Source organism: Talaromyces proteolyticus (assembly GCF_021365285.1).
Source record: "Talaromyces proteolyticus strain PMI_201 chromosome Unknown BGW36scaffold_4, whole genome shotgun sequence".
NCBI lineage: Eukaryota > Fungi > Ascomycota > Eurotiomycetes > Eurotiales > Trichocomaceae > Talaromyces > Talaromyces proteolyticus.
Window position 1 is genome coordinate 419,747 of NW_025764280.1, and position 11,756 is coordinate 431,502.

General features: G+C 45.6%; 5 protein-coding genes across 5 annotated transcripts; 1 reads left to right on the forward strand and 4 right to left on the reverse strand.

Annotated features, from left to right (window-relative positions):
• Window positions 1-39: 39 nt before the first annotated feature.
• On the reverse strand, window positions 40-2,014 carry BGW36DRAFT_373677 (ubiquitin 3 binding protein But2 C-terminal domain-containing protein). Its single transcript, XM_046215603.1, has 5 exons — window positions 1,678-2,014; window positions 1,344-1,602; window positions 957-1,279; window positions 335-903; window positions 40-282 (listed from the first exon to the last, which is right to left on the reverse strand). The coding sequence occupies exons 2-5, from the start codon at window positions 1,570-1,572 to the stop codon at window positions 255-257; spliced, it is 1,149 nt and encodes a 382-aa protein (XP_046073940.1). The 5' UTR covers window positions 1,573-1,602; window positions 1,678-2,014; the 3' UTR covers window positions 40-254.
• Window positions 2,015-3,961: 1,947 nt separating this feature from the next.
• On the reverse strand, window positions 3,962-4,552 carry BGW36DRAFT_356898 (uncharacterized protein; the record flags this gene model as incomplete). The annotated part of the gene is made up of 2 exons (XM_046213826.1): window positions 3,962-4,243; window positions 4,430-4,552. The coding sequence occupies 2 exons, from the start codon at window positions 4,550-4,552 to the stop codon at window positions 3,962-3,964; spliced, it is 405 nt and encodes a 134-aa protein (XP_046073941.1).
• Window positions 4,553-5,970: 1,418 nt separating this feature from the next.
• BGW36DRAFT_356900 (uncharacterized protein) lies at window positions 5,971-7,213 on the reverse strand (the record flags this gene model as incomplete). Its single annotated transcript, XM_046213827.1, has 3 exons — window positions 5,971-6,712; window positions 6,778-6,957; window positions 7,011-7,213. The coding sequence occupies 3 exons, from the start codon at window positions 7,211-7,213 to the stop codon at window positions 5,971-5,973; spliced, it is 1,125 nt and encodes a 374-aa protein (XP_046073942.1).
• Window positions 7,214-7,899: 686 nt separating this feature from the next.
• Window positions 7,900-8,763, reverse strand: BGW36DRAFT_291199 (uncharacterized protein; the record flags this gene model as incomplete). The annotated part of the gene is made up of 1 exon (XM_046210824.1): window positions 7,900-8,763. One exon carries the CDS (start codon window positions 8,761-8,763, stop codon window positions 7,900-7,902), a length of 864 nt encoding a protein of 287 aa, XP_046073943.1.
• Window positions 8,764-8,964: 201 nt separating this feature from the next.
• Window positions 8,965-11,712, forward strand: BGW36DRAFT_315957 (nucleolar GTP-binding protein 2). The gene is made up of 5 exons (XM_046212553.1): window positions 8,965-9,087; window positions 9,144-9,184; window positions 9,234-9,978; window positions 10,359-10,513; window positions 10,581-11,712. The coding sequence occupies exons 1-5, from the start codon at window positions 9,031-9,033 to the stop codon at window positions 11,302-11,304; spliced, it is 1,722 nt and encodes a 573-aa protein (XP_046073944.1). The 5' UTR covers window positions 8,965-9,030; the 3' UTR covers window positions 11,305-11,712.
• Window positions 11,713-11,756: the final 44 nt, after the last annotated feature.

Genomic DNA, 11,756 nt, shown 5'->3' on the forward strand with positions numbered 1-11,756 from the left:
GCAGTTCGGTTTAATATTTCTGCAAACACAATCATACATGTCACTTTTACTCTTTCTTCTTTTTCAGATCACGGCTCGTCTCGAATCAATAGGACTAGCAACCACGCCGTTACCTGATGTGAACTTTTCTACTCTTCACCATATATAAAAGTACATGACGGCACCGAGCTCATTATTTAATAGCTCAAAGCAATTTAACTGGCGATCATATCTCTTGGTTTATTTTAATACGTTTGAGAACAGCCCTACGGCCTTCAGCAAGTTGTAATATAAAGGCCAATTCTGTGGAGATGTCAGCAAATACAAATAAAAGTAACTGCGTGTATAAGCTTACGGGGAAGGATTATAGTCTTCAAACCAATCAATATTTGTACTGCCAGCATTTTTCAACTCAAAAGCGATAGTTTGACCGCCAGGGCAAGAGAAATTGGTAATGCTATACGAATGACCAGGTGATACGACCGTGATTCCATAGTTAGTTTTCACTGCTGGAGCATTACTAGCAGAGGTCTGTATACTAGCGGGAGATTGAAGCTGGGCAAAGTCAATTGCACCATTGCCGCTGAAAGAGAATGACGAAGTCTCAAGCTTGTCTTGCGTGGGGAAGAGAAAGACTAGAGAGCATTGCTTGCCGAAAAGTTCCGAGGGAATGTCGAAATTGAATATCGAGGAGATTGTCGACGTAACAGTGCCGTTGAAAGAAGTCCCAGGAGTTGAAGATGGAGAGGAACTATCGATTGGTATGATCAGGTGCGGGAATTCATAATGCCCAGCAGTGAGGTTAGTTGGGCAGCCTGTCCCTGATGGGCTAGAAGGCGGGCCAATGGGAGGAGGCGGCCCTTGTCCTCCAGGGGGTCGAGGCGGAGGGGGAAAACTCCCGGGGGTGGAGTGGTCGAATTTATACTAGGGCCCGTTGAGTTGCCCGGACCGCCTGGGGCACCAGGGCTTTTTGGAACGCCAGGGCCACTCGGAGGAGCTGGAGCACCTGGAGCAACTGGGCCACCTGGGGTTGCTGGAGTGATACCCGGAGCACCTGGCGCCGCAGGGGCATTTGGCGAAGGCCCTGTTGACTTGCAGTTATTTGCTTCAAGGGTGATATTTTGACACTTGCTAACATCCGAGGGTGCGGGGTTTGTATAGATGTTCAATTGGTCCTCCTGGCCAGATTGGCATGCTATAAAGTCCGTGGAAGTATTATGGTGCAGTCTCCCACTTGAATCAATGGCAAACCCAGGAATCGGATGTGCTCCTTCGTCACATTGTAATTGAGAGGTAGGCGCTAGAGGTTAAAAATAAGCATGTGTACTTGAGAGAAAGCGCAGAGAATATGAGAGAGAACATACGTGTGAAAAAGCAACCACGGTGTTTCGCATCTGTTATCCCACCAGAAGAGTCGATACAGAACTGACTAGCTAGCGTGCTATTACCAAGACGAGTTTGGCCATCATCTATCTGTCCAAGACGGCCTGAAGAGGTCCCAGATACTGTCATATTAAAGCAACAGGTTGCATTTTGAGTCACTAAAGCATTTGCCGTTGCTATACAAGCGGTGACAGCAAAGACAGTCTTCATAATCAAGAGCCGATACAAAAAAGAAGAGTTCTAGAATAGTATAAAAAATCGTAAGTTGCTTATTTTAGAGCTGGGGGTGGAAGGACAAGGGTAAGGAAGACTAACGAGATATTTCCTTCAGGTTTCTTACCTGACAAATATATGAAACTGAGAGATAATTCCCGAGCGAATATCTGGAAAGAAGGCAGACTGTAATCACGCTACCAGAGAGTAGTCTAAGAGTATAAATCGACTTATTTGCTGGATAAAGCTGGCCGGAATGGACTACAATAACCTTGAAATTGGGTTCCTAAAGTTGCTTTATCGAAGAGCGGTAAGTTTGGAATATATGGCCTGCTATTGCCTGTCAAGTTCGCTTGGCTAGGGAAACATATGATGAGCTCAGTCATCATACGCAATCACTTCGGATTATTTTGGACAGAGAGGCAAGACAAAATGAGCCTATAATGGTTTGTCTTTCTTCATATGGCATAATTGGTTCCTGTTCCCGACCATAAAGCGCCTTGAAGTGGCCGAGTTGAAGATAGATGGCGAGAGGCTATCAGCGTCATGCCAGTGAGTGCTTGTCTATATTGATTCCCGGTCTTTGTCTCCTGTTGGGCACGGAAATTCAAATATGTAAATTATCCAGTCGGGTTGAGTTCCCGTTCTACTCAATACCAAGGTCGTCGTTGTGAAAAGTATTGGCAAAGACTGGCATGGGCCTCACGATGTCCATCTAATCAGAGAATCAGAAAGAGCCACGTCATTCTGAAATCGAACCAACGGAAAGTTCCCAAATTAAATTATTTATGTGTCTATTTCAACATTTAGAATCAGAACTTCTTCTAGCTAAAAATTGAATATAGTTCATGTAAACTATAAAGTTACAAGCGTCATACCTGAAGTTTAAAATCTGAGTAACGATCGGCTGGCGCGTAATTACTTGGTCCTTTCAATCTTTCAACAGTTTCTCTTTCTTTTGAGTTCTCAAGTTGCCAACGCATATAACCACAAGGGTGTGTACCCTGGATAACTTGCGAGTAGAAAGGTTAGCGAAAATGACGACGCAATAGCCACCACCACCACCAGAAGAAAAGGATGACTTGCCTGTGCGATATTTCCAAACAGTGCCTAGAATTCCTCGTGTTGTTTTAAAGTGGCGGTAACAATGATGACGTATATATCTCGCTTTTATTTTGGACAAGCTGCGTAAGCGCTCGTTAGCTTTAGAACTCTTATGTTGGCCAGATAGTGGCAATATATTGCGTCATAGAACGACATGACGAACATGGCTTTGATGCGTTATCTTTGTAGGCAATTTGCGACAACTGCCGAAGAAAAGCCGATATTAACTGCGTGATGATAAGTGATCGGCTCCACTAGTAAAATGATATAAATTAGGTCTAGACGTCAGTTATCTGAAATTCAAACTTCCTGCACAAAATAACCCCTGCTTAATATCTTGAGAATCAATCTACACCTGCTAAATCTTTGTATTAATGAGTTATGTCTGTTATTTATAACGATATTATTCATATAAACAATATCGGAGCTAGTTATCGGTTTTATATACTTAGCTACACACCTTAACTTATTGAAGTCACTCTAATTACCTCAAATATTACTTTAGACCGTAAAGTCTTATTTATATAAGGTCTCCTAATATGCCATATTCTTCTATTCACTCTACATATATATGCCTTAACGGCTTTTTAAAATCTAACATTGTAGACCTCACACTGACTACGTATTAATGTCTATGGGAGCTTTCTAAGGCCCTCAAAAGTCCCTGGGCTTTACTTGTAACACGGTGAGTAGGGCCGCGTTCAGGGGGTCTAGGTAGACTTAATTTGGGTGAGTTGAAGCTTGCACCGTTTGATATTGAGGTTATAAGCGGGTCTACTAGGAAGGAATATATTGGGATAGTTTATATATGAAGAGAAGGCTTCGAACCAAAGGCTAGTCGAAGCGGCGGAGCTTTATATTGCAAGATAATACAAAGAATACCACTGGATCCTTTCTCTCTAGGCTAGGGAACCAAGCTTATAACCCTGAGTCGGTAAGCAATAGTCTATCCTAGCTGGAATAGGTAAAAATGGGTGTTTTATTTTTAACAATCAGTAGTTATCATTCAATGTACAATCTTTTATAGAATATCCTCAAACAATACTGAATCAGGTCATATGTCCAATCCACCTAGCTTTCATGTTTGCGTGATTCGGTATTTTGAGATCTTCCGCCCTTAAAGTTCTGTCTAGAAACAGTACCTCCTTTCAGCTTCCTGGATTCGCTTTTTTCGTCCTTACACAAAACCGCTTTGACTTGGATCTATCTTCATTGGTTGGAGAGTGTTCCTGTTTTCCTCCTGTTTTCCTGCGGTGTGCTTCGTTTCATCGGGCACATTATATCACTCCTCAATGACCCTTTCTGCATCCTCGTCATTGGTCATGGGATCGTAGTCACCACTGCCAGCCAGTTCTGTGTCGTCTCCAGTTATCATCGGATCACATTTACTCTCAGCATCTGCATTTGCATATTCCTCATCATTGCCCTCCAAATTCCATTCTTCATCAGAACCCTGATTATCCCATTCACCACTTTCACTGACGATGGAATCCGAAGATAACTCATCGTCTGTGCTAAGCCCATCCCACTTATCATCGTCATCGTCATCATCGTCGAATTCTAGCTCTTCCCGAGAGTTTTTTTCTTAAAGCAGGTATCTATCTTTCCCACGATAACCTCCCCCTTAGCTCTAGAGAAATACGTATTTATTAGACGGGTGGTCATCTGCACATCTGCATATCTGCTCCAGGGTTATGCCACTTTTGTGCGAGTTCCTGATCCTCGGAGAAAATAGCCTTGTAAAATTTACCAAGCTGAAGACTCGTTCGAATGTCAAGGTAATCCGCAGCCTCTTTCCACCAACTGAACGGGCGTTGCGACTAGTCGGGTAGCGGAGGCAGCATATCTTCTCGGCCAACAGATTGTAGACCATACAGGAGACATTTATAATCACCGTGGGGTTTCCCCCATTCTAAAAATATCTTGAGTGGATATCCTGGCGACTAGGCCTTAATAGCGTGGGATCACCTGGGCAGTTTTCTAAATTCTTTTCCATGAAGGTATAATTGAGGCACATTTCCTTATGGCATTTTGAGCACCGCGCTCGCTTTTGAACCGCGGATCGTTGAAGACCGTGAAGTTTTGAGGATCGCTTGATTAGGGCTGGGATCATTTGAGCAAAATTCTGGACGCTTTTTCATATTGCTATTGAGACCGGAAAATTCTTTCCCACAGCTAGGACACCGTGCTCGCTTTTCTTTGAACTGCGGAGTAGCGAGGGTCTTGAAGGTTTTGCGAATTATTCTATTGAAACTGGGCCCTGATTGCGGAGGTTCTCCTGGATCACCTGAGCACTTTGCTAAATGCTTTTTCATGAAGGCATAATTAAGGCACATTTTCTTATGACATTTACGCACTGCGCTCGCTTAGTTATGAACCATGTTGAAGACCATGAAGCTTTTCCGGACTGCACTGTTGATGGGAGTCATGACTGATACCTTTTTGGTTGATAAATAACAGAGAGAGGCAGAATATATGAAGACAGTTTGTTTCAGGCTTGGATAAAATATTTGTAATCGGGATGTATTATGACGAGTAATGAAGAAGAAGAAGTAATTGAGAGGGACTTTTATCTATTCTCTTTTCCTGCTCATAACATCAATATTTAGCTTTATTCTGAGCGGCCTTTTACTATTTCTCTAGATTTAAGTTTTCTTTAGATCCATAGCTGAAGAATGCCTTAAAACACTTCCAAGGAATTTCGTTTTACAGATACCCTTCTAGTTGTAGATGTAGTGTTTTGTATTCCCCACTTGTTTAACACCCATATATTAATTCGATACATATCGGAGTAGTTGGTAATAATACACCATGTCACGACATTATAGCCTCAATAGGGCGATATCGCGAATGTTTGTACCGCTGGAATACCGTTATAAGATGATCCAATCATTTCTACACATGTAGGAAGGACATTAAGGCTCTACTGAATTACAATTCTTTGTCAACTGCTGTGTTCAATGCATCAATCCATATAATCTATATGAGCATATTAAATGTATGATATATTTGGCTGACAATGTGTTTTTGTGAAATCATACTACAGTTTCAAAACGTTATTAAGTGATACAGAGCAAATACCGAGGATAGTACGCAATAGGTTTGCTAACATATAGTAAAATGAGCTGACCACATGTGGTCGATTGTCTTGTATCATTGACATAGTGGAACCCTTATTTACTTCTTACTAGCTGGGGGAGCCAATGGAGGTATGGTGGCATGGAATCGACCATGCTGATGATTAAAGACCTGCAGTCTTTGTCCAACTCTTGATAGAACGCAATATGGTAGTCACAGTTGCCTTGCTTCAAGCTCCGCATAGGGAGTATAATTGGAATCACTAGCAAGCTCCGCTATTTCGCTTCCCTGACTATGTGAGGGCACTGCTCCCACCGAAGGTACTGTAAGAGCAGAAGTGGTCTCCGTCATTGTTCCGAAAATTGCTGATGGCTGTTTAGGGCTTTCGAGTTCTGGAATTGTCGGGTAAGAGTCAGAGTAAGGGGCCGTTGATGCGTGGGCAACCCCTTCCTTCTTCGACCGAGAGGAGCGACCAAGGCAAAAATAAACGGCCACAATTCCTGCAATGGCAGCGACACCGCCAACCGTACCCCCTGCAATGGCCCCGGTTGGTGTGTTCGAAGTACTCGGGGTGCTGGGTGGTGAGGTAGATGGGGATGTTGTCGAATCAGAACTGGTGGGGGAGCCTCCTGTGGAAGCAAGGGCACTCGACGAAGTCAGGACAGTTTCTGAAGTACCTGAATCAGCCTGCCTTGCCGTGGACCCTGGACTCGTAGTCAGGGACTCCGTTACCGTGAGAAATGCTGTGGGCTGGGACGAGGTGGTGGACGAGGTGGTGGACGAGGTGGTGGACGAAGCAGACGAGTTTGTCCCGGTGAAGACGATCTGAAGGGACAGTTGAGTGTTGATGCCTGAGTACGAGGTAAGGATAGTGGTTGCCATGTTCGAATGACCGCAGCCATATTGCGAGAAGCCTAGCGGGTATGAGTTCAGGTAGCAGACGGATGTGCCTCGACTGTCATGTATATTCTATTAGAATGATCCAGAGTTGTGGATGGGTGAATTCTCGAACGGACTCACCAGGTGTAGACGTTTGGGCTATCTGCACTGGGCTTTGGGGAGTTCACGTCGACGCACGACGTGTAAATTCCGCAGTTATTCGACGCGGTGGCGCAGCATCCAACAAAGGAGTTGTCCGTGTCCCATACACACGACGAATGTGACGAGCACATAGCTGGCTTAGCACCATTCCCCCCAATCCTAGGAGACGTTAGAGGGTCTCATGGGCAATCTGGACGGCTCTGAAAACTCACCAACCGCATACGCTTACGGGATAAGAGTCTCTACGGTAAAGGTTGTAAAGTGCCAGGTCTTCTTCCATGGTGCTAGTTGGAGCTGGAAACACAGCTTCCGAGGTCACCGTCGCCATAGACGAGCGAGTCTCAGCTGGCCCTCGCCATGGGATAGCGCACCCATGGGCGATGAGCGTGAAGAACAGCAGGATTGACCGGGACATGGATATTACACAACTCGGCCGTCCTAGGCTGTCATGTGGTAGTAAACATCACCAACGGTGCAGGTTAGGATTTCGTTGTCCAGAGAGGAGATCGATCAATAAAACAAGGCTGTGCTACGGTCCTCGGCCCTAGGTACCATTCAATCCCAGCTTCCATGCGGGAAAGGAGAAATGTCCCAGCTGTAACTAATAGTTGAACTGCAGATATCACTAGACCACAAAAGGTCAGCTAGGCTCTTAGTGTAGTACCAGCTCATTAATTACTATTTAACGAAATAAGAGGCCAGACTTAGGTTGGCACTTGTGCAAGCAGAGGACGCGAGCTGTTCCATGTGATGAACCGGGGGGTTCATACGCTAATGCACGAAAGTCACAAACGAGATGAGCTATCAGGTTTTGTTGGATTGACAATGTGTAACCCCGCCAAGCTGTGTAATTAAACCGCGCATATATTGAGTATTGGGTAGTTGTGGTGGGTTTATATGAGCCAAGGAACCCAAATTGTTTCTCAGTATGAATGCTGATCACGTGATATGTGATTGGTAGCGAACAAGTGCCAATCTCATTCACGTATATAGCACATGTATCTTGAATCAGAGATATATCAATTCTCAAGGATATACAAGGAGAGGGCTATGAAAAATGACAATGAATATCTAATAGTACAGTAGAGGCAACACAGCGTCTCACATCTTTCCACCAGTAATTGTCTCGACCACTTTGCGCATTCTTTCTTGTTCAAACTTCCATCTTCCATTCTCATCCTTTGTTTGGATCTTCACAGTATCCTGGATAGTTGGAGGGGCTCCCTTGGCCCAAACATTAACCCCATAGCCACTGTCGGTATTCCATTCATCGCCACCGTCCTCGCGGAACTTTGCTTCGATCTCTTGTTCAAGTTGAGACTCGGTGGTAATGAAATTCCGGGCGTTCATGTAAAGAGTGTGTAGGTCAGTTTGGCGGATTGCGGATTTCTCTAGTTGTTTCGTGAGCACACGCTCTCGGGAGAGCGCAAGACGTGCTTCTCGGTCGGGGTCAGGAAGGATAGCGCTTTGTGTGGGTTTCATAGCCGCCACCGTTGTTGGTCGTGTCAAGCGCTCATCATCTCTCGGTGGCTGTTTAAATACACGTTCTCTTCGCGCTTGCTTCGCGGCACTGCGCCTCATCATGAGATCGTCGGTGGCCTGTTTCCTCTGATACAATTCACGCAGACCATCTCTGAGATTGGCCCTTCGAGACTCTGCCATTTTCTGTTTCCATTGAATGATCTCTGCATTCGGATCGCCCTTTCTGATCATCCTCTCCTTGGTTGGCTCGGGGGTGGCTGCCGAAATGTACGCCCAGGTTGGTTTATCGGCACGGCGACGAGGGAAAATCTCACGAGGGACAGGTAGAGTGCCCTTCACTTGGGGTTTGGGAGGCAGGTCGGGCTGCAATGTCTTCGGTACATCGAGGTAGTTAGGAGACTCGGGTCCGACACGTAGATTAGAGGATATCGAGAAGCTGCGGACCTGCACGCGGGCAGTGCGGCAGTTCCTGGAAAACGACATGGGTGATGCAATCAAGAGCCAGTGTCCAGTGCAATTGAAGACTGAACAAGGTTGAGTCGAAGGGGAAGAGGACTGCGTTGCTGGCGTGTTCCTTCCTGCTCGGCCCAGCTGGAGAAGACAATTTTGCTCCGGGTGGCCCGTGCACCACTAGCCTTTTATTTTTTTTGCCCGCCGCTTCTCACTTCTTTCCTCCTCCCGCCAGCCCTCCCTCGTTCTTCTCTTTTGATTCTTCTGGTAAGAGCCGAAGGAAGACTTTATATCGACACCATGGGCACTGGAAAAAAGGAAGCCAGCCGCCGCGAACGGCAGGGCAAGGTCGGCGATGTAAGCATGCCTGTCCTATATGTGACTACACCGACGATGCTAATTCTTGTGAACAGGGAATGCAAAATGTGAGAACGAAGGGTGAAAACTTCTATCGGTATCTACCCCAGAACCAATGCACTGTTAAATAATCTAATTGTTTATAGCGATGCGAAGAAGGTCCGCCATCTGAATATGTATAAAGACGGCAAAGCCAAGCATGACAAGGACGGCAATATTATCAAGGCTGCCTCGTACCAGTCCACAGAGGTTCCGTCAGCTCGAATTGAGCCGAATCGTAAATGGTTCGGAAATACGCGCGTAATTTCGCAAGAGGCACTGGCTTCGTTTCGCGAGGCCGTTGCGGAGAGGGCTGCCGACCCTTACCAGGTCCTTTTGAAAACGAACAAACTCCCAATGTCGCTGATACGCGACGGGGGCGACAGTAACAACATCAATGGGCTGAAGCAGCACCGAGCGAAGATGGCAATTGAGACCTCTCCGTTTAGTGACACCTTTGGGCCAAAGGCACAGAGGAAAAGACCCAAACTTGCATTTTCTTCCGTCGAAGATCTCGCTGGAGAATCAGTCAAAATGCATGATGATTACATTGAAACCATGGAGAAAAAAGCTCTTCTAAGTGGCAATTCCGGCAACGCTGAAGATGACGAAGATAGTGGGGTTCTTGCAACAGCACGAGAAGCGGTTTTCTCCAAAGGCCAAAGCAAGCGTATCTGGAACGAGCTTTACAAGGTGATTGACTCATCTGACGTCATTATTCATGTCCTGGACGCGCGGGACCCAGAGAATACGAGGTGTACAAGCGTCGAGAAGTACATACGTGAAGAAGCACCGCACAAACATTTGATCTATTTGTTGAATAAAGTTGATCTCGTGCCTACCAAAGTGGCTGTAAGTTTTATCCCTTCGACTCAAATACCCCGTCACAACTTGCATCAAAATATCTACTGGCCTTCTGGTCGGTGCCATTGCTATGTCAAGGCTTCTTCCTGTGCACTTTGTTGCCAATCAATGGGGGTTTTGTCTGTTACAGCTTTGGTAGATTGACGTTCGCCCGCCGCCCTACCTCTTTCTGAGGCTGGGGTTGACTTGTTTTCGTTTTGAAATCAGTCGTACAGGGTGAAGCAGTGATTTGTTTTGAGTTGAATTCTGAGTTTCTGTTGTATAACAGTCCTTGTTGTATCAGAATTCTTAGTAACATTTCACACATCCACATATTTTTCCTGTTTAGCAAGTTCATTATACCGGGTTTTACTGACTGCATATGCTAGGCTGCATGGGTGCGTCGCATTTCCAAGGACTACCCGACTCTTGCTTTTCATGCTTCCATCAACAACTCATTCGGCAAAGGATCTTTGATTCAGCTGCTACGTCAATTCTCCTCACTTCATTCCGATCGTAAGCAAATATCTGTTGGCTTTATTGGGTACGTCATTCTATTCATATATAAGTGTAAATGAGGCGTATGTGCTAATTCCAGTGTTACACCGTAGATATCCAAATGTTGGCAAATCCTCAGTCATTAACACCCTCAGGAAGAAGAAAGTCTGCACCGTTGCACCTATTCCCGGAGAGACAAAGGTCTGGCAGTATATTACGTTGATGAAGAGAATATATCTCATCGACTGTCCTGGAGTAGTACCTCCAAGCAATAATGACACAGAGGAAGATATTCTTCTCCGAGGAGTTGTTAGGGTTGAAAATGTTGAAAATCCTCAACAATATATTCCAGGGTTATTGAAGAGAGTGCAACAACGACACATTGAGCGTACATACGGCATCAAAATCAAGAATTATGAGGATTATTTGGACTTTCTTAGCGTTTTGGCTCGAAAAGGGGGCCGGCTACTGAAAGGAGGAGAGCCAGATCTAGATGGGGTTAGCAAGATGGTCATTAATGACTTTTTGAGAGGCAAATTGCCTTGGTTCACGCCTCCTCCACATGCTGGCGATGACGAAGATGGAAAGATAGAGGGACGAGACGGCCGTCTCGGAGAGATGTCTCGCAAACGCAAAAGAGATGTATCGACATCGGGCTCCAAAGAAGACGAGAATGAGGCTTCTAATGAAGCTGGTGACGAAAAACTCGACGAAAGTGACGATGATGATGGGGCCGGCTTCGAGGGATTTGGGAATTCTGATTCTGACGGAGGTATCGATGTTGGGTCAGACGATGAAGATGAGGAAGACGATGGCAATGCGTCTGCTGCTGATTGAAGGATTTGATTTTGGTCATGACTAATACTCTGAGCTGGAGTCCAGACTCCATGATCTTCCTGCCAACGAAGGTGCATTCCGGATCTGCAAAATGCAGCAAAGCGGCGCCTGCCACGTTACCGTGAGAGCCAGGGACCCGCCTGACTTCGGAGACTATCTTTACCCACCGCTGGACTTGCTGTATTTAGAGGATAGCTATATCTATGTCCATGTTAGCCAGTGGGTGCGTGTGACTTGGCTGGTGCAACACGTCTACTTTGGTAATATAGGTAGACACTTCCCTGGGCCGGCGACGCTGCCGTTGTACGGTCCCTGCCCTTACGATTAGTGATACCCATGAAAATGAACATTCCGCATGCATTAATTATGTGGCAGTAGCCATTGAAATTTGTGGCCCTCTCTTAAAATACTTTTGCCCATTCTAATTGCGGTACGGAGTATATCGTATGATG